At 35.9% G+C, this 22,618-nt stretch overlaps 1 protein-coding gene across 1 annotated transcript; it reads left to right on the forward strand.

Annotated features, from left to right (window-relative positions):
- The first annotated feature begins 3,850 nt into the window (after positions 1–3,850).
- On the forward strand, positions 3,851–5,353 carry LOC145305295 (uncharacterized). The gene has a single exon (XM_080146903.1). The coding sequence runs from the start codon at positions 3,937–3,939 to the stop codon at positions 5,221–5,223; it is 1,287 nt and encodes a 428-aa protein (XP_080003029.1). The 5' UTR covers positions 3,851–3,936; the 3' UTR covers positions 5,224–5,353.
- The last annotated feature ends 17,265 nt before the right edge of the window (positions 5,354–22,618 follow it).

Consider the following 22,618-nt stretch of genomic DNA (forward strand, 5'->3'; position numbering starts at 1 on the left):
ATAGAGGTTATTGTTATTTTAGCCAGCTGCTTGCATTACTTTACCAGAGTACATGAAAATCTGGTGCAACTTCCAGGTTAATAATACGTCGATTTAAAACAAATTGAAAAAAACTTCATAAACGAGATTAACTAATTTTGACTAATTCATGAGAATCTTTTATCTTTTGTATTTAGAATACGTATCACTCTCCTTCCCTAAAAGATTTAGATCGTATAGGCGCCTCTTAACGTTGTAAGAGGAGGAACACAATCTTTCTGAAGCATTTGCACAAAAAAAAGGGAAGGAAAGTATTGGTAGTCTAGAAAAGGGGAAAGGGGTGACGGTAGAGGTACTCCCTGCGGTAGAGGGAATAGTTTGACCGCTCATAGCTCATGGCTAATTTTTATCATATTTCGTAGTATTATAAAAAATGACTTTTGAAGGGTGAAATGTATTTTTCTTTCCCTATTAAACTTGATTGTTGGCATTAATTAACAAAAATATCCACACGTAAGCCAATATTTAAAACAAAATACTGTTATAGGTTTCTTGCAGTACTTGCAGGCAGGAATCTTAAAGGATAAGACAATAGACGAGTAATTGATACATCCCCAAGAATGATAAATACATTACCCATTTAGTATATTATAATAATCATTGGTTGAAATATTTGGACACTATTACTTTTGAAACTCAAACAAGCAATCAATATTTTATCAAGCTACAAAATGAGATAATATTTTAATTAAACTTTGGGTGCCATAACAGTACAATTCAACAGTTCAAATTTTCCTTTTCTGACTTGTAGGTTAGAATATCTATGTAAATATCAGTCATATCAACAGCATGTTGATGGTCAGTTATTTTATACTTAAATTAAATTTTACGCCAACATAAATGGACTCAAAAAAGTCACTTTTTACAATTTTAATAAAGTTTAATGAATTGATTCTAACTCTTAAAGTAGTAATCATCTTTGCTTAAGTCAGACTAAATTTATAAGTAGCTACTTTCCGTCCGTCTGTCCGTCAGACAGTCTGATTGACCGTCTCTGTATGAGGGGACGCATGACAAATGGATTAAAGACGTTTAGAGGTACAAGAATGAGCAAATTTGTGTCGTCTGAGGAATAAGATATATATTTAGGAAATTATAGAGTTTATTAGAAAATCAAAGATGGTAAAATTCAAATATGGTAAAAAAGTAAAATAATTTTGCAATAAAACTTAATCGGATGAGATAGATAGATATATATTCATAAAAAAGATAGAAAAGAGAGAGAGAAATGGAGTGATACTGATAAAGAGAGAATAAAAAGACAAAGAAAGTGAGAGATAATGTAAGAATGTAAGAGAGAGAGTTAGAGAGTTGGAGAGTTAGAGAGAGAGAGAAAGAAAGAAAAAAGGAGTGGACAGTAAGAGAGAAAAAATATATAAAAAATTTAATCTATAATACATAGTAGAACGATGTCTGTCTGTTTGTCTGTGTGTCTGTTTGTTTGTAGCGAGGGATCTCACTAACCGCTGAACCGATCGGGTTCTCCTTAAATGGGTAGCTTCTCATATGTCCCGGGAAGGTTTTTAACTATTTTCTTGGGGGGTGGGACACCCCCAACCCCCCCAAAAAATGAAAAATCCCCCGCCCCAAAAAATTTTTATTTTTATTTTTTTAATTAAAATTAAAAATTAGGGGGGGGGGGGGGTACAAGTACCCCCCTGAAATTTTTTTTTTCGCCACCCCAAAAATTTATTTTTTTACTTTTTCTTTTAAAATCTAAAATAAGAAATTGGGTTATCAAATTTGACTCTCCCCTCCTCAAGTGGCCCTAGAGGCCTCTAGGGGCGTAGCCGCTAGTAAAAGATATATAGTATATGTAGTGAAAATTAGAGACTTAGAGAGATAGAAAAAGAGAACGATAGTGAGAAAAAATGACAAAAAAATAAACAAAACAGCTATGGCTGGTCAATCTTAATTCTTTGGTCTAGTACCATATAAAACTTCAAAAGTAGGAGGAGAAATTAAGAAATTAAATAGGAACTTAACTTTTGTAAGTTCATAAAAATGCAAGGATCTGGAGGGATAAGACAATGGACGATAAAATTATAAACATCCCCAATGATAATGAATAAGTTTACCCATCATGTATATTAAAATTATTGGTTGAAACGTTTAGACGCTACTTGTATTGAACTAAACAATCAAAATTTAGTAGAGTGTCCAACAAATAAAATAAAGTTGTTATAAAACTTTGGGTACTGGTGTGGCTAACAGCCAAATTTCCCTTTCCTCCCTCATAAAATAGAAAAAAAAGTAGGTGGTTCTGCAAGGACGTTCAAGCTTTTTCAATTTTAAAAATTCAAATTCAAAATTTTGGGCGGGTAATCTTTATATCATATAAGCAAGCGCGTCCAAGCTTTTATTTTTTCTCTTTTTTTTGGAGGGGGATGAATTTTAAACTTTAAAATTTTGGGGGTGCCCCTTTCCTCCCCCCCCCGCATTGGACGTCTTTGTGGTTTATGTCTACAACATACATAAAATATGAAATTGTTTTTTCGTATTCATTCGAATCCGGTGGATAGGAACCGGTTCTCATCCATACGAAAAAACTATGTCTAGCATCGTATTATATCCAGCTTTCTACGAATATAAAAATGTACAATTATAAGATTGTACATTCTATATCCGCGGAAAGCCATTTATAATACGATGCGAGAAATAACTATTATCCGTCCGTCCGTTCGTATGGCTTTTAGGGACATCTTTAAGTGTTTTTCAAAAATAATAAGCTTTCAAGAGAATTTTGTACTGTAGATACAGGCGTTTACGAGATCTTAACTGAAAGAAACATACACAAATAGCCATTGTATTAAATTGTAGATATTATCATCCTTATTTCACATAAAAAGTTTATATAACAGGAAAAAAATGTAAAACAAACGGAAAAATGATTCTTATCAGATTTTAACTGCATGAAAAGGGATGGCTTTACAAAAATAAAAAATTAACAAGGCCATTTATATCTGTTAGTTATTCAGCCAATAACATTTTCCATAAAAAAATAATAGATCAGTATTTCATTTAAAGTAAAAGAAAAAAAGTAAAAGTATTTAGTCAATTATACAATCTTATCATAAAAGGTAGTGAGTTTTTTTTGTCTGATGTTTAAGATCTTAATAACTATTAAAGCGAAAGGGTTCTCTATTTTAGATAAGCTTCACAAGCTCCTGGGATGGTTTTAGGCTGGTTAATTTTCATATTCAAGTTGTCTGATGATTTGACTATATTTTTTTAGCCCCTCTCTGCCCCTCTGCTAATTATTTATAAATCAAATATAAAGAAAGTTAAAGAAAAAAAAGGCTTTGGTAGATTATATAGTACTAGCGGCTACGCCCCTAGACGCCTCTAGGGGTACTTGAGGTACTGTCTCTCTCTCTCTATCTATCTCCCTCTCTCTCTCTCTCTCTCTCTCTCTCTCTCTCTCTCTCTCTCTCTCCCTCTCTTTCTCTCGATGCCTTTTCATCTCTCTTTTTTCTGTCTGTCTCTCTCTACCTCTTTCTTGCTTTCTATTTCTTAATCTGATTTACGTCCCTATCCTCCTCCCACTATTCCCCTCCCCCTGCGATCACTTAGGACTAGAGGAGGAGGGGGTATAACACTAAAATGTAAATGTGGGGGTGGGGAAGACACAGGGGGCTCGTAAATGCGCGACTTTTCACAGGGGGTTGTGGCGTTGTAGTAGTAGTGCACAATAAGGGGGCTTATATTCAGCCAATGGGAAACTTTGCTAAAATAATTGCACCAATCAGAGGCCTTGAGATGAACCATTGATAATTTAGGAACCATATCCTAGTTTTCAATAATTAGAAATAGTCAGTTTTAAGACGATTTTTCTCATAGAAGCATCCTTTACATATAAACATTTTCTGATAAGCTTCTATAAAGTGATTACAAAAAATGGCTGATTTTAGAGAAAGCCATGAGTTATCAGGTTCGAATCCCAACCCAGAATCTGCCTACAAAGCTGCCCAAAACTTCTTCTTTGGCAGTTATACAAAAAATGACAGCTCAACAAACATGCGGCCATATTATCCGCCGGTTAACAGTGGATCATTGACTGCCGGTGGAATGTTACCGGACACACCCATAACCCCAACTTTTCCGCCGGCAGCAGTGGGCAGCTTTAGTGCTGAGGCTTTGTTGTCTCAGACGCCGTCACCTGACAAATCCATCGCCAGCAGCAGCGATGATTATAACCCCGCCGAAGTCAGCCACCTGTACATCAAACAAGAACAGAATACCGCCATTGGCGGCTTAGTCCACGCTTCCAAATTATCACCAAGTTACACTCAAACCCCGCCACGCAACTATGACGTGATGCGTGAATTTTACCCGCCCCCCACACCACCATCTCCCGCCATTTCTACGCCATCACAACAATCCATGAACAGCTCAATACCGCCAATGCCAACTCTAACTCAGCACAAACCTGCTGCGGCGGTTTCTGCCGTTTCTTCCCCATATTTCTACTTCCCGCCGACTTCTAGCAGCCTCACAGAATCGTCCCAATCGCTGGCGAACTGCAGCAGTCTACCAGAACCAACCAAAGACAACCGGCAGTGCGTTAACTGTGGAGTTTCCAACACGCCGTTATGGCGGCGGGATCCAGCCGGTAATTATCTGTGCAATGCTTGTGGCCTATACCATAAAATGAACGGCACCTCCCGGCCGCTAGTAAAGCCTAAAAACACACGGGTTACTACATCAAAACGTGAAGGTGTCAGCTGCCACAATTGTTCTACAACAACTACCACGTTATGGCGGCGTACGCCGGACGGCAAGGTGGTGTGTAATGCCTGCGGCCTCTACCAAAAAGTGCACAACCAGCCGCGGCCAATCTCGCTGAAAAAAGAAAATTTACAAACACGAAAACGGAAGCAAATGAAAGGGATGGTGATGCATAATGTTGACCCCACGGCTATTGGCCTGGATAGTTTCTCATTAAAAATGATGAATGGCGGATTTTCAGCGGGCTCAACCGCCGCTAGCTTTGATTCAAAGTATGCTGGCCTCACAAGTGGCGTTATTGGCGAGCAAAAGTATGGACTAACGGGAGCTAGTGATAGTAAATTGTCAACGGCGACATATAATTCGGCGTATTGGAATAATTTCAGCGCCGCCACCAACTATTCAAATTACCCGCCGTATTATTACCAACAAAATTATTACAATACATTTTCCTAATTGTTTTAACAATTTGTAAATAATTTTTATTGTTTTTATTTTGTTTTAAAATTGATCTCAATTAAACTTCTGTGATATTAATTCTGTATAATTTTAATGGTTGAATATTGAAAATAAATAATTAAATTTATAATTTGTGTATATTTCTTGTATTAGTTTTGGCATTGGTAAATAGGTTTTCAAAGTTATGTATATGAGCCGTAGTTATTTAGGTTTAAATCTATACCAGGATGACAACATTCATAAAAGCGTAGCTTAAACTATTTATACAGACAAATGTGCAATGACTTATCCTATTATTTAGAGAAGTAAGTTTTATTGTCTGAAGTTTAAGATCTCAGAAAATATTGGGTCGAATTGGTTGTACTTTCAGGAAAGCTTTATAAATGTTTGGATGGTTTTAGGATATTTACATGGCCTACCCCATACTCTCCTAGAAGTTAGGGAGGCAACCGCTAGTAAAATATAATAAATATTAGGATGACAATATCTATAAAAGCAAAACGTTAACTATATCACGCTTGGTTTTTTATTAAATGAATAAGTTAGGGTACAATGTTTGGCACTTTCGATATAAGTAAATGATAATAAAAAACCCATAGAATGCGATAATAACTTCAGAAAAATCGAAGAAAATAGTTTTAATACTTAATTAACGTTTTTAAGTTTTTCTTCAAAAAGTTTAGATAAGATGCCTTTAAAAGTCGTCTATGATTTTGTCAGGGATAAAAATGTAACTTTAAAATAAGAATTACAACATATTTTTTCAATTAGTACAAAGTAAAATTTTGAACATTTTATTGATCAGTATATTTTTTAAAATGTGAAGTAGAAACCTGAATATTTTATCATGAAAATTGTGTTATGATTTGATTGTCTGCTAGATTACAAGAAAAAAGATACTGACAGTACTTGTTGGTTCTTTAAAAATAATTAGGTAGATTACTTTCAGAACCCCTCTTTTTGCAACGTTATTTCAATAGAACAGAGCCGTAGTCTTAGTGTACTCAATATCTAGACAGCCAACCATTGTTCAATTTTTTCAACTTCTGATAAAAACAGAATTAATGGTATTTTTGTAAATATTATACCTCCAAGAAATTGCTATACTTCCCAATCATATGTTGTGTGATATTTAAGAGGAATTATTTTGATATAATGTCATTAAAATATTCGTTAAAAAAGTGCTATTCTAGCTTATACTTTACATTTTAATGTGTATGATAATTCAAATAAAAGATAATGAGATTATATTTAATTGTTACAATTATAAAGAAAAACCTGGAAACAGTAAAAAACTGACTTTATTTTATTGACGTAGGGAAAATTTTGTCAAATATTTGAATAAAAAAACACTATAAAACAAAATAAATTATTTTTAATATAGTCACAAAAAGGCTTAATGAGTTTAGGAAATATTTCATTCACTAATCATGTCATTTAAACTCTATTACACAGAATACATTGTAAAAAGATGTTCTCGTTTTAATTTTAAGTAATTTGAAATGCATTTTAATACCTTTTAATGATTTATTTTTTGAAACATCTTTTTATAAAATGTTATTGATTTTTGAAGTTATATGTTAAAATGTTTTTAAATTTTGTTAACATTTTGTTTGAAATGTAGAAAATTGGTAATTCTAAACATTCAAAAAATGATTTTATTAAATTTTCATCACTTAAATTGCATGTTTGATGAAATTTTCAACTGATAATTCAAGAAAAATCGTTTAAGTTTTATTATATTTTACTTTGAAATGTTAAAAAAATATAATTATTGTCAAAAATGTGGAAGTTATACTTTCCTCAAAAAAAGACCTAAAACATGCAAATTAACACGTGTAATGAGATTTTTTTTCTTTCAGGTTTAATTTTAAGTAATTATTGATATTTTTTTGTAAAAAGGATTTTATATAAAAAGTTTTAAAACTCGAGTTATGTAGTGGTTCTAAAAAAGGTTGCGAATTTATGCAATTTTCTTGCAAAAAAAATTTTCAGGTTTTTATCTAATAAGGTTAACTTCTTAAACTTTTTTGGATGCGTTGTATAGCTATACAGATTTTTTAATAATTCTGTGTATCTGTTTGAGCGAAGCTTTTCTAAAATTTGGGTGTGCGTTTTTGCCCGTTATAATTGTCTTACTATCCTATTCATCTCTTTTTAGGAAAAATGTTTCTCACTAAATAAGGTACAGTATCATAAGCGAAGCATTTCTATAATCAAGTCCTTAAAATATAAGTATTAAGTATGTCCTTGAAAGTGTCCTGTATTTACGCAATTTTCAATAAATATTAATTTATTAATTGATATTTTGATTATTAAGTTCTAATACTAAATTAATATTCGCTTTTATGGATGTTGTCATCCTTATTATTTGTAAGTAATTCTAATCCAATTTTTAAACAGAATTTATTAAAATTAAATATATAAAACATTGAATTACCTCGATGGAATTTAAAAATATATTGTTACAATTTTCTGTGACTTAATGGGGTCTATTTAATGATTGACCAATATTCAACATATAAAATTAAGAAGTAGCTTCATTGCTTAACAAGGAAAACAGCATCCATAAAAGCGAAGCACTGAAACGGTAGGACAAACGAACATTAACACTTATATAGTGTCAGAACTTAATAATAAAAAAAAAATGTATAAGATTTGAATCAAAATTATAAGTAAGTTTGTTGAAAAACTGCTTGATACAGGATAATGTTTATGGACATACTTACATTTTTAGGACTTGATTATTGAGTTGCTTCGCTTATAACAGTATACTTTGTTGTCCCATGAGTCAATATACCAAAAATCAGATCAATCGGATAATTAGATCCCATAAAACTTTGTTGTTAAAATTTAAAAAATCAACATGTTTAAAATGGACGTACGGACATTCTGGTAATGATTATAGAGTTGCTACGCTTTTATACTTAACTGTTAAAGGAATCACCATGCAAAGTTTGAAATCAATGGGACAATTCTAACATGCCTAAATTAACGAAAAAAGCTATCGGTTACGTACGGACGGACCGACCTTAATTTTTGAAAAGCTTCGCTTTTAAAAATAAATAATTGTCAAATAATTATCGAATACCACAAATAATCAATAATTTTATTCCCAGTTGGACTATTTAATTGCAGGGATCTAAAGGGATAAGACAATGGCCAATAAATTAATAAATTATCCTTTCATTAGATTACAATTGATAGTTAAAACATTTGGACACTGAACTTATTCAATCAACTAATAAAGATTCATAAAAGTCCCCAAAGTTGTAAAGACAACGATTAATAAAACGTTTGTATAAAACTTTGGGGACTAGTAAAATAAACAGTCCAATGTCTCCTCCCTTCCTGATTCAATTGTCTACAGAAAATCTCCCAAAAATAGTTTTATAAATCCGCGAAACTAAAATTATAAATTCAATTTTTACGGGTTCACCCTTTAACTGCTAAGGATGGTTAATTTAAATACCAAAATGTGAGATAATTATTGACTTTTTTTTTTTGGGGGGGGGGGAGGGTAGGTAGGTTGATTGATGGATAATTTTTTATGGAGGGCAAGGCTAGACTTTTGGGAATTTCATTACAATTTTAGAATTTTTATAATAATTCTTATATAAATAGTAAGTACAGTTTATTATCAAGGATGAAAACATCTATAAGAAGCGAAGGACATTAAAAATATATATTTCTCTAATTAGATTGGATATGCGAGAGAAAATCATTTTTTGACAGATAAATCTTCACTTATCAATTTAAACCTATATTTTAATTATCAATTTTACCTTTTCTACCAAATATAAAAAGTTAACCCTTTCAAGATTCAAAATCCTTAGAATAAGATGTAAGATATTTTTGTTTGTCTGTTTAAATCACGCTAACCACTGTATCGATTGAGCTCTTCTTTTTAGAGTAACCTCACATAATTTTCAAATTAAGCTTTTTAGATGGTTTCAGGCTATTTTCTGGCCCCTCCACCTGTTGTGGATTCAGAGTACCTGGATTCTAGGACAAAGGATATATTTTTTATTAAAAGACATATGTTAGTTTTGAAACGATTTTTTTCATTTGTGAAATCATAGAACTGAACTTTAAATCATGGGACAATATTTAAGCACAGCAACTCTACAAGTTGGCGACAAATGTCTGTTTGTTTTTTAAAATAAATATAAAATTACATAACCAAGAATGTTTAATTTGGAGCAAAAAATTCCTAGAATTTTAAAAACCAAGAGTTCCTACAAAACGATTTATACATATTTTTAAAGTAGCGAAGCCACTGAACAATATGAACATGTAATACATGTTTCAGGGGGTGTGAATTTGTCGTTTGGGGGACGTGTACACCTTTTTATGCACCCTTACCGCCACCCTTTATGCTGATATCACATCAACATAACAAAATAATAAGATAATTTTTTGCTATTTTATAGCAATACCCAAAACCACAGCTCGATGTCATTTTTATAAATTTTAATTACCCCTCCTGTCAATTAGGGTGTCTCAAATCAACCCCCCCCCTTGGTCATGGACCCCTCCCTCCCAAAAGAAAACCTCAAGACGCCTCCTTTAACCTTGACCCCCCCCCCCTTTATCCTCAAATGAAATATACCCAGGGATCTCAAGGGATAAGACAATAGGCGATAGGTAGATTTACCTCCCCAGTGATAATTAACAAAGTTAAGCCTTCTTATAATCAAATTATTGGTTGAAAAGTTTAGATGTTATTAGTTTAAAATTCAATGAAAGTACCCAAAGTTTACGAGATTACGTGTTCATAAAACTTTGGGTACTGTTGTAATTTACAGTCCAATGTCCCCTCCCTTCCTCCCTGAATAAATCATTTATCGCCCTCATAATTTTTTTCTATTTTTATAAAAGTTGTCTAACAGTGATCTTGATGGGAAAAAATGGGTTGGGCATACTGTAGCAAAATTTATTTCAGTCATTATTAAAATATGTTCATTATTTGGGATCCAAAAACAATATTTTTATGTAAAAATGGTCTTTTAACTAAGTGTGTTTGACTGTAAATATTTGATAATGACAAAAAAAGGAAAAAAAAACATAACAAATGTTTACTAAATTATTTGAACCAAAAAGACGTCCAAGCTATAATTTTAATGCAGGCAAACCTTTGGTTGAAGGACCTTAGTTTGGAGATGCTTAAATTTTAAATAAGACAATTAACGAAAAAATGATGTAAACCCTAAATTATACAAATTATACCGTATCAGTTCAATGATTTGTACACTGCTATTTTCAACCAACCAATTTATATATGTATAATAAAAACTTTTTAAAACCAACGAAGGAGAGAATATAATTATAAAACTTTGGGTACCAGTTTGCAGTTTTGTATACATTTCAATTAAAATTAAATCAATTTGTTGGGATAATCCCACACCCCTCTGAAAACCAACCCCGTGAAAATTGGTTAGTTAAGGTCGACAGACGTAGACAGATTAGGTATTTAAATTAGGAGGGGGGGGGGGGCGATTTATAAGCGAAGCATTTCTATAGATGTAGGATTTGTGTCTATACATATTTTACCAACATATCTTTATCATGTGATAATCTTAATAAGACTAGATTTCTTTTATAACTTTAAAAGTTTTAAAAGAAAGAAAGGGACCTATTAAAAGCTACATTGTAAAGGAGATCCATATTAGTTTATCGTTTAGCGAGATTCTCCGGTACAGATAGTCTCACAGTCATCCTGTTACTTTTATATATCTTAAACTTAATGCTTTAAAATTAGGTGAAAATCTCTATATTTAAGATCATTTTTGAAACTTTGAAATATTTGTTAATAAGTCGGTTTTTATTTCCTATTTTTAAACTTCACCTTTTTAATTTTCATCATCCCTGTTAATTTCTTGGACAGTGGGGGGGGGGGGAGGGGCGTATAGACAGTTGACCTCAGATGTTACTCTCGGCGCGAGCTATATTTAGCAATCTTGCTAGGGGGGAGGGGGGGGAAGGGTTGATGTAAGGGTGATGTAATCATAGTCTACAGATTTTTTGGAATTTTAGTATTTTCCATGATTTTTCTGCTAATTAAAAAATCATTTGCTTATTTAAAACATTACATAATAGCCTTAAAAATGATTATCATATACCTTGGAAAAGCTTATATTAAAGTAAAGTTATTAATTTAGAAGTCAAATAATAATTAATTATTGAGTCTAGAAGTTTTATTGAAATTTTAATAACATTATATTTATTGATTAACAAAAAAGATTTATAAACTTTTACTGTATTGCAGGTTACTGTTATCTTTATAAACACATATTTAAACTTTATAAACATTGAACTGTAAAACATACTGGTACCCAAAGTTGTATTGACAAAAATTCTCATTCGTTGGCTCAACAACTTTGGATAATATTAGGATTATTAAATCTTAACTTGCTGGTTGAAACTAGCAATTTTAATCTACAGAAGAGGTAGTGTTGTTAAATATAATGTGTCCTATCCTTCTACTTAACTTATTTCTTTTCTTCTGATTTTGATAAATTTCTTTTAATTTTTTAATCCTTCTTTTTATCAATAATCACTAAGCTATAAGCTTATAAATCTATTCAAATAAAAAAGAAGAATAGCATTATTAATTTAAATCTTTAAATAAGTCATTTATTTAATGTTCTTTTGTCTTTCTTTAATTTTCTTTGTGTTGATACTTTACAGGTAAAATATGATAATGTCTCAAAGTAACTCAGCAATAGCAATGTTTATTTTTATGTAGATGTTTTAAATTGTTATCTTTTTTCTTTTCATAATAATATCAAGGTTTTAATGAATATATTAAAGTAATTAATTATTAATCAATTAAAGCAAATCAAAAAAGTAAAATAATAAATCTAGAAAAAATATCATTTTGCTGTTAAAATTTTCATGTACGCTTCGGGCAATTTCTTTATTTAATCCCTAACCAACGCCTGTTTAAGATCAAGTTGGTAACAATCTTATTTTTCTTCAGATAAAATGTCCTTGCCCCCTGAAATTTTGATTATTAATCTACTGCCTTAAGCCCTGGGATTAAACACTAGGACATCATTTTAGATTTTAAACAAGGATGACAACATCGATAAGTAGCGAAGCGCATAAACATAAAAACAATTTAATAATACAAAAAGTGTTGTAAGTAAAAAAATGGATTTTCATTGATCATATATCTTTAACTGGTGTTAAACTATAACAAGATTTCTATTAAAAATGTCCCCTAGAGAATTACAGACAGTTCATTATCTCCTATTCCTTACTTAACCTAACCTAACCTAAGTATGCATTGAAAATGCAGGGAAGAAGGAAAAAATGAATAGAGGGATTTTTTGGTAATTATTATAAAGTTGCTACTCTAGAGCTAGATGTTACGAAAGGGCCGATACTAATTTTACTATAGCTACATTTTTTTGTATTATAATTACTATCTGAAGCAGTACAGTTTACAGCAGCCCTTTTAAAAGCTTAAAGCTACTCTATAAGCCTTAACCTTTATGCAATAATGTAACTGAAAACTTAATTGTAAATTTAGAAAAATAGTTTATATGTTTAAAGCAAAAAATCTCTAAAACGATTGTCATGTCGAAACTGTTAACATTCTGTTGTCGATATACAATTGCAATGTTATATGTCGACATAATGGTATGAACTTAAGTGATCATGGTTGACATATTATCTACATAACAATATTCTTTTAACAGTATATCTCCATACTGATGCTTTTCGAGAAACTTCATTTTGGTCCTGGGATGGTTTTAAGCTATATTAAAAATAAGTATGACAAAAAAATTAGTTCTCAGTTGGTTTAATGAAGTGATTATCTATTATTTCTATTCTACCAAAGAGTTATTATTAGCACATCTACTATAAAACTAGGGTCAGTCCGTATGTCCGTCCGTGAATAAGTGATTAAGGGCTTAACTTTCCTTTACAAAGTACACCACTCCCTATACGTTCCGCAATGCATATGCTCACAGTAACTGTTCTATTAGTTAGCTTAATAATGTATTTCTGAACCCTGTCAATTTTTTATTTAATACTTTATAAGCTAATGATTATTGCGCTACGTATGAACGTTATTGTCCTTGGTGTGTTAATTTTAATACAAGGATAAGCATTAATTCGGCTCTCAGGCATATACGGGATAAGACAAGCGAAGAAAAGATTTTTAATGATTTCCCCATAAAATGGTGGTAGCGACTTTAGTCTGGCCGTATGTCCGTTCGTCTTTTGTACGTCTGTCTGTCAGATTGTCAGTCCACCAAAAATAGTTTAAAGTACTTTTCGATTTAACACTCAATAGTGTAAAATATAATAGCGGATGCGCCACTAACATCTAATGAATCTGATACGAAGGTATAGGATATGACAGAAAATAGCCTGAAACCATTCAGGAAACTTTATGAAGATTCCCAACATGGGAGGGCTAAATGGGGTCCGTAATTATAGAAATCTTAAGTTAAAGACAAAAAAAAACTTATAGAATATAACAGTGCAGAATAGCACAATTTTTCTTCTCATAACCAACACCTAGCTTCCCTGATTAATGCCTGATTTAACTTCAGGGGTCAAGGGATTAACTACTTGTTTTTTAGGCTCAATTTTGGCCGGTTTCACAACTGATTAAGCTTTTATAATAACAATAGAATTGCTGGCTAGATAAGGCTGATATTATACTATGATGTTACTGTAAATATGAGTCTTTAGGCATGGGTTATTATATTTTTATTGAAAAGAAAGATTATAGAAATTAGTGCTATGTTTTATTATTCTTAATTTTGATTATCTTTTTATTTTTTATCTATTTATCTATCTATCTATCTATTTACATAATATCTATCTATTTACTAACTAATTTTCTATCTTTCTCTATATTCACTAACTAATCTCTATCTATCTATCTACTTACTATCTATCTGTCTATTTATTTACTATAGATCTAATTATTTAAATGGAATTAACAGTAAGATTAGGGAGAATGTCTTACCCCAAAACAGGCGAAACTCATTACCATGCACTGTTAAGACTTCTAGACAAAGATAGTGCAATCAAAGGGTTGGTTGTCTGTAATGGTTGGAAAGTTGGTGACTATTTTGGATTTATGTTTTAATTCGTCCCTATAGGTTTCAACTAGATATCTATTTACCCTTAAATAAAATTAACAGTGCTGTATCTGTCTATCTCTATGCGTGTACCAAAGGACCTTGCTAACCGCTGATCCGATATGGGTCTCCTTTAGACTTTAGCTTCTCATTGGTATTGGTAAGGTTTATTCCTTTATTTGGAGGAGGGTACCATTAACCCCCCAAAAGAAATATCCCCTTGAAAAAAATGAACCATAAAATTTTTTTACTCTTACTCTTATTGCTAGTCTAAAAAAGAGCAAATCTAGCTATCTATCTAAATAATGTTCTATTTAAAATACCCGAGAAACCTCAAAATATTTACATACAATAGGTAAATATTTAAAAGTGGTAGGATGTCTAATTGTGTGTGTGTGTGTATACTAGTATAATAATAGTTCAATTATGTTGTACAAAAGGAAAGTGTGCGAAGGAATGGAGTAAATCACTTGACCCTAACTGCATGGAGAGGGAGAGGTAACCTGAAAATATTCTGTATTAATATACAATATAACATTAGAAGCGCAGGTACTTAACAATTGCCGTATGTCCATAAGTCCGTCACTAGAATTACTAACTAATAATCAATCAACTGAATGTGAATATATATCAAGATTTTTTTGTTTTTACTATGTATGTGTGGTAAGCCGAAACGTTTCAGCTCACCGGTTGCGAGTTCGAGTCCAACGAGCCTTAGCCTTGAATTATTCTACCAAAACAAACTAGCAGGATTAAGTCATACAGAAATTATATATTTAACTGAATAATATTTACAATGGATGTTTACTATATATATACACAGATTATAACAATAGGTTAGGTTTGAAGGGGGTGTGGGACACAAGGGCTTAGCCCACGGCGGTAGACAGTCTGCGGGGGTAGCTGTGGTAAAAGGGGGAGGCAGCGTCAATATAATCCTCTTGCATGGCTATCCCCTCACGGCTGAGGGTGTGGCCCAGATAGTCCACCTTGGCTCGAAACAGCTTGGTCTTGGCTGGCTTGAGGCGGATTCCTCCCCTGCGGTGGGCTTCCAAGACTTCCCGGAGCCTAGCCAGGTGGGCCCAGGTATCCTGGTGAAAGGTCAGGACGTCATCAAGATATGACTGGAGGTTGGCCGTGCCTAATGGGTTCAGGACCCCTGCAATAAATCTGGAGTAGACAGATGGTGCTGGAGGCCAAAGGGCATCCTTTTCCATTGGTACAAGCCCCTAGGGGTGGTGAAGGCGGTGCAGGGCCGGCTGTCCTCGGACACTCGGATGGTGTAGTACGCAGCCACCGCGTCTAAGGCACTGTAGACGCGGTGTCCTCCCGCTCGTTCTACCAGCTGCTGGATCCTGGGCAAGGGGTAGCTGTCCAGCTCAAGGCACTTGTTGAGGGCTCTGTAGTCGACTGCCCAGCGGGTGCTCCCGTCCTTCTTCTTGATGGGCACCAGGGGGCTGCTCCAGGCGGAGTCTGAAGGCTCTATGACTCCCTCTTGCAGCCAGGTGTCCATTTGCTTCTCCAGCTCGGCCTCCTGCCGCGGGTTCAGATCCCTAAATCCCTAAATCGGCTGGGTCCCTGGTTTGAGGCGCAGCTGTAACTTTACTACGTCAGTGCAGCCGGGGGTAGAGTTTGAGAAGACGTCCCTGTATTCTGATATCATGGTCCAGACCTCCTTCTTGAGCAGGGGGTCCTTGCGCAGAAATTCGTTCTCCTCCATCTCAAGGGCTTCCCACAGCTCCTGCATATCTGGGGGCTCAACAGGCTCTTGGAACGAATGAATACGAGGGGGAGGCTTATCAGAAACCTCCAAAATGTCAGGCTTGACCAGCTCCCCAGCCACGGGGAGGCCGGCGTCCAGCAGGAGGGGCATCTCCCCTTCATTTACCACCAGCACTCGAAACACGCTGGCGGAGCCAGGCCTGTTGTCATATAGGCCTTCTGGGATGACAAGATCCTCCCCAAACCTCTGTTCTGGGGCAGATAGTTGGATGGCATCCTTAGTACGGTGCCCCACTAGTTCAACAGGGACAGCCATGACACCGCGGCCAGGCAAGACCACCCTCTTGGCCGTACGGAGGTGGGGTGGTTGGCCATCAGTTGGAGTGACAGCGCTTAGCCTGTACGTGGCTGGCACGGGGTCAGCTTCGGCTCCGGGATCCACCGGCCGCGACTTGACGGGCTCGGCGTCGGGAGGGGCTGAGGTGTCGGAGCCAGGCGTGGCTCCGAGGGCGTCCGGCCACGAGTTGACGGGCTCGGCGCTGGGAGAGGCCGGGGCGCTGGGACCAGCCTGGGCTCCGTGGGCGTCCGGCCGCGACTTGACAGGCTCGGCGCTAGGAGAGGCTGAGGCATCGAAGCCATGCGTGGCTCCGGAGGCGTCCGGCCACGACTTGACGGGCCTGGACTCGGACTTGGCCGGTTGGATGGCTGGGGGCCCCAGGTAGAGGGGGCCAGGTGGACACGGCTGGCCGTTGATGAAGGTTCCTGGGGGTTGAGCGTGGCTCCGGGTGCATCAGACCGCGACTTGACGGGCCTGGACTCGGACTTGGCCGGTTGGATGGCTGGGGGCCCCAGGTAGAGGGGGCCAGGTGGACACGGCTGGCCGTTGATGAAGGTGTCGGCGGAGAAGATCGGCTCTGGAGGGCTGGCAATCTCAGGAAACGTCGTTGGCAGGTTCTCCAGAGGCACCTTGGGCACTGGGGGCAACCCCATGGCTAGCAGGTTGGTCCCCTTATGGGCGTTTAGCGCAGCATCCACCCAGTGCGTGCCTTTCTCAACCACACGCGGCTGCTCTGGCAGTGGGCCTGGCAGAGGCCCCTCGTAACTCAACTCTCTCTCGGCTGTCTCCCGGTCAATGGGGACACCACGGAGTGGGATGAACTCCCCACGCACCCACAAGCAGGGGGGTTGCATGTCGAAACAGAGCCTAGTTCCGAACTCCTTGAGAAAATACCCTCCTAGGTTCAGAGGGTGTGAGAGATTCCGTACCACAGTCACGTGGTACAGATGGAGTATAAGGGTGTGTGAAACTGCCATATATAGTTCATATAATTTTCCGATTACCTGGAGAGGCTGGCCTTCCTCGTTAGCAGTCAGGATTTGGGTGTTGTCTGGAACCAACATGCGTTGCACGCCCATTGCGTGCATGAGGTGTTCAGAAATGACGGCAGACCCTGGTACACGGTTGCCAGAATCGACCATGGCATCAACCTGTACGTGCTGGGCAGGGTCAGGAGTGGGAAACCTCACCCTGATATGGCAGGGGAAGTGGAGGTCCTGCCCTTGAGACAGGGGAGCCTCCCGCTCGGCTGGGGTCGGCAGAAACTTCGGCGGTGGCCGAACCGCAGCTATGGTAGTATCGCTTACCATGGTGTGTAGACCGCTGGTGGTGGCTTAGACTGTAGCTTCGAATCACTAGAGCTTATCAATTATCACTGGGTCAACAATTTTATATTTCTTTTTATCACTTGGTTGACATTTATACACACTTATGTGTAGTTATCACTAGGAGCTCTAGGTGTGATTCTGGAAGCACTGGCAGCAGGGGAATGTCCGTCCTGCAAGGGTCAGAGGGATGGCGGCGGCAGGGAATGTCCCGTCCTGCAGCGCCGCTGGTTCGAATCCCGAAAGATGGCGGCAGGGAATGGCCCGTCCTGCAGCGCCTCGGGTTCGAATCCTGGGAGGCAGCGGCAGGGAATGTCCCGTCCTGCCGTGCCTTTGGCTCAAATTCTGCTATCCGTCGCAGTGGTAGGCCTTACTTGTGTGCTGAAGCTTCGCAGCCACACATTGCCTTCTCAGGGAGACCAGCACTTAGCTGTCCGTCTCGTAGGTTTGGCCTGGGTGTCCTGGGGCTTGTCCCAGCTACACTTGCCAATTTAGACTCAGTTTTGTAGCCGTTTGAGCTAAATTATCCGATTACCGTGGCTGCGCACCTAGAGCTACTCCTACACGGTACGGAAAAAACGCCGTAACTGGCGCTTTTAGCAGGCTAAATCTGCTTGCCGTAGGCCAAAGGCCTACACATTGCGTTCAAATGATGGAAATTTGACCTAAAAAGGCCGTCTCACGGGTCAGTTGGCTTCTCAGTTGGCGGCTGATTGTCCCCTTACTTGCCAAAGGGTCCAATCAGAGGTAGAATAGGCTAATTTCTGTAAGGCTCGATTGAAACACGCTGACACCAAGATGTGGTAAGCCGAAACGTTTCAGCTCACCGGTTGCGAGTTTGAGTCCAACGAGCCTTAGCCTTGAATTATTCTACCAAAACAAACTAGCAGGATTTAGTCATACAGAAATAATATATTTAACTGAATAATATTTACAATGGATGTTTACTATATATATACACAGATTATAACAATAGGTTAGGTTTGAAGGGGGTGTGGGACACAAGGGCTTAGCCCACAGCGGTAGACAGTCTGCGGGGGTAGCTGTGGTAAAAGGGGGAGGCAGCGCCTCCCGGTTGTATAATTGCGTGAGGGGCGCGTGATAGCTGCGTGTCCGTGCCCCTCCCCATATTTAGGCAGGCCAGTTTGACCGCTGGACAGCGGGGTCACCGGCGGTCATGAGGTGAATGGTGATATAATGGGATTAGTGCAGAAGGCTTGTTATGATAAGTCGCTGCGTAGCAATTCTGTAAACTGCCCGTCCGTCTGTTGCCGTATTACCACATATGTATATGCAAGTTTACTGTTCTACAGCTACCTTATTTAAAGAGCACAGCTAGATAATAATTAGGTTATTTCGTCAGTTTCAATGTTCAATTGTTGCAGTTACTGACTAAACGGGGGTTTCACTCAAACCTATTTTTTTTACTTTATTTTCAGTTATTGGAAAAGTCGAACCCTATGGGACACTCTACCTAGGGGGTTACGATCCTTGCAGGACTATCCTAACATTAAACTTAAGCTAACCTGACCTAAAATATCTTGCATAGGGTTGACTTTCTAACGATAATGTCATATCCAGTGATTTATTGACAACATTTTCAATACATTATGAATATTAGGAATATTTTTCACTTTCCTAAAGCAATACAAATAGACAATTGGGAAGCTGCAAAATAGTTTTAAATAACAAGTATCTTTTAAATCAAATGAGCATAGCGTTTGGTGTAGTTAATTGTCTGGGTTTTGTTTAGCAGTAAAGATCTTTAAAACGACGGTACATATAAGTATTTTTTGAACCGTAAATTACAGATTAATTTCCATATGTTACAATTTGATTTAGAGAGTATGGCATTAAGATAGCTTACTCTGGTTGCATTAATGGATTAGTCATTTAATGGTATTTATCATATATTATTACTAGCAGCCACGTCACTAGTATCTAGGAACTATAAATAAAATATTCTAAAACCATCACAGGATCTCTGAAAAGCTTTCCAAAATAGTTTTTAGTAGCAAATGAGATCTATAGCTTGTTCAAACAATAAAATTGAAATGTTCTATATGATAGGATTATTAATAGGCAGGTTTCAAACTAATTTCGAGATTTAACAAAAGCCTAGAATAATAGAGGCTAAATTAAGTTCTTTTTATCGAAACATAAAAAAATCATTTTCGAAGAATCTTCGCTTCCTCTACGCAAATCTACAGGTGACATATTTTTAAAAGGTATTTTTAGGTTAAAATGAAGAAAGATTACACAAGGACAAAAATATTTTTCGACGCGGAACAGTTTTTACTCTTTGAAATTGTTTCTGAACGGATAAAAAAAAAAAAAATTTAGTATGATAAACAAAATTGACTCAACTGTAAAGTAAAATAATTGGTAAAAAACGTTTAACTCGAGTTTGAACCAATCAATCATAATTTTAAAAATCAATCATAATTTTAAAAAGTACTCAAAGTTTTGAAGGCACTAAAAGAGAGATAGTTGCTATAAAACCAGTATACCAGTATAATTTACAGTCCAATGTTCCCTTCCTCGTGTAAAATTACAAAATACATGGGATCGCAAAAAATCCCTTAGATAAACAGCTAAATATATGTAACTGACGAACGGACACTGTTTATATTAGCCTCGCTGTTAAAAATGGTAAATTTATTAATTACCACCCGTCGGGGGCAGATTCTTTTTAGACATTTACTTTTAACTTTTAATATTTGTTTAAGAGTTTATCTTCTCTATAACTTGTTTGTCTGTTATTTCTTGTTTTTCTCTCTTGTATGCTTTTTTCAGTGAAGCGTCCTTTTAGTCCTTGACCAGGTTTTAATTTTCAATATCAAAATATTCCTCAAAAAACCTTGCATTTCTTAAAGTTACAACAAATTTTAATGCAGTAGGTTGTATGTCTGTTTATCTATATGTTACTTAAGATCCATGTGTGTTTAAGTACAGTTGATAAAAAGGTCCTTCTAAACACATAAAAATTCTATAATATATGTTGGATGAAGGGAGAGGGGTATAAGAACGCCCCATCTAAAATATGTATGCAGGGAGATATGGGACATTGGACTGTAAATTATACTGTTACCTAGAGTTTTGTGAACACGTTCTCACATAAGTTGGATTCAAAACTTTGAGTTTTGTTTTTAAATCTTGATTAGTTGGTCTAAACTTTTCAACCAATAATTTAATCTACAAAAAAAATATTTATCCTCTATTGTCTTATCCCTCAATACCCTTGGACGTACGTCACCAAGAGCCCATAAAATTGCTCGCTATCAATACAACATTTGTTCATGTTACAAATGAATAAAACTTTGGAATGCGAAGGTTTTATGGTTTTTAAATATTTTGACTTCTTGCAACCTGGCAGCCGGAATAAGTTTTTACAAAAACTAATCTTTATATAAGCAAGGATCTTAATAGGTAAGACAATGACCGATTAATTGATGTACATCTCCAATAGTTTATATAAAATCATTGCATTGTTTAAAACATTTTGACACTGTTAATTTGAATCTACCATCAAGATTTATTAAAATACCGAAAACTTTTTACCAACGAATAAGAGAGAATGTGGTTTATAATACTTTGGGGAGATGTTTAATTTAAAGTCCAATTTCCCTTCCCTCCCCCTGATATATGTAATTTTTATATTTATTTGTATCAAACTTTTACAGAATTACCAAAAGTTATCAACGATTTTTTTCTCAGAATGTTAATCCCCTCTCTTCGAAAAAAAATGGTCTAAGAAATGTTATTGGTTTATTTTGTTACTTGTATTTTATTAGGTTAGCTACTGTGTCTTGTCATACGGTGTTCATACGTATACACAAAATCATAAAGTTGCTACGATTTTCATTGGCAAAATATATTCTAGTGAGTTAGTGACCTCACTACTGTAAATTACACTAAAACCAAAGTTTTATAAACTCTACAACCAACAATTTTCATCAATAAGAGTGGTAATTTTGTTTATCATAAATGGTAAAACTTTTTTCTGAACATGGGAATAATAAGTTGAGCCTGTTTAGGGGCCAGTGTATTCCCCTTGTCTTATTATTATCCTTACGACAATCTCGAGTCAAAGCAGCAGTAAGAACCAATCACAAAATCTAAAAGTTTTAGTGACTAGAACCTTACAAGAATTAAAAATAAAGTCATACAATACAAATGACCAATGATTAGGCCAGTATACAATTTAGCATTGGTAAATTACAATGCATAATAACTGGCCTATCATTGGTCATTTGTATTGTATGACGTCATTTTTTCATTGGAGACTATACGCTGTTTTGAACCTTTCTGCACTTAACTAAAATCGTGACTCATATTTGCTAAAAGGTAGGCATACCATTGAAAGTAAGGAGAAAAAATCCTTTAACAGGTGAAAAAAGGAAATGTTTGGCGTCCCACAGGGCTCAGGGTTACATTAAAGTTAACAAAAGATCAAGATTAACCCCCCTAAAAATTGGTATTTTAATGCAATTTAAGACCTATTTTGTTGGTGATTTTATAACATTGCTTTAAAAACTTAAAAGCTCAATTCTTTTAGCTTCCAAATTTAGGGGAGAGAGGGGCATAAAAAAGCATAAAATATAGCATTAAACCATAATGGGACATAATATGGATAATCTCTATTCAGGGGTTTGCGAGATTCTAAAGGTCAAACAACTTTTCCGTGTATCTATATTGCAGCCGCGACAAACAGCTACTCTAAGCCTCAGCCACACTAAGCCTCATTCGCATAATTTTAATAATGAACGTCTTATATCAATAACTAGCGGCTACGCCCCTAGAGACAGAAAGACATCCTGTTACTTTAATTTAAAGACGCATACAAAATCACAATTTTTAACAACAATATGTCATCATTGACCACTTTTATAATGTCTACT

The sequence above is a fragment of the Acartia tonsa genome, chromosome 14 (assembly GCF_053477335.1).
Source record: "Acartia tonsa isolate MP-2025a chromosome 14, ASM5347733v1, whole genome shotgun sequence".
NCBI classification, from domain to species: Eukaryota; Metazoa; Arthropoda; class Copepoda; order Calanoida; family Acartiidae; genus Acartia; species Acartia tonsa.

Bases quoted from the DNA above. Each gene is read 5' to 3' on its own strand.
- LOC145305295 (XM_080146903.1), top strand. From the start codon at position 3,937: ATGGCTGATTTTAGAGAAAGCCATGAGTTATCAGGTTCGAATCCCAAC.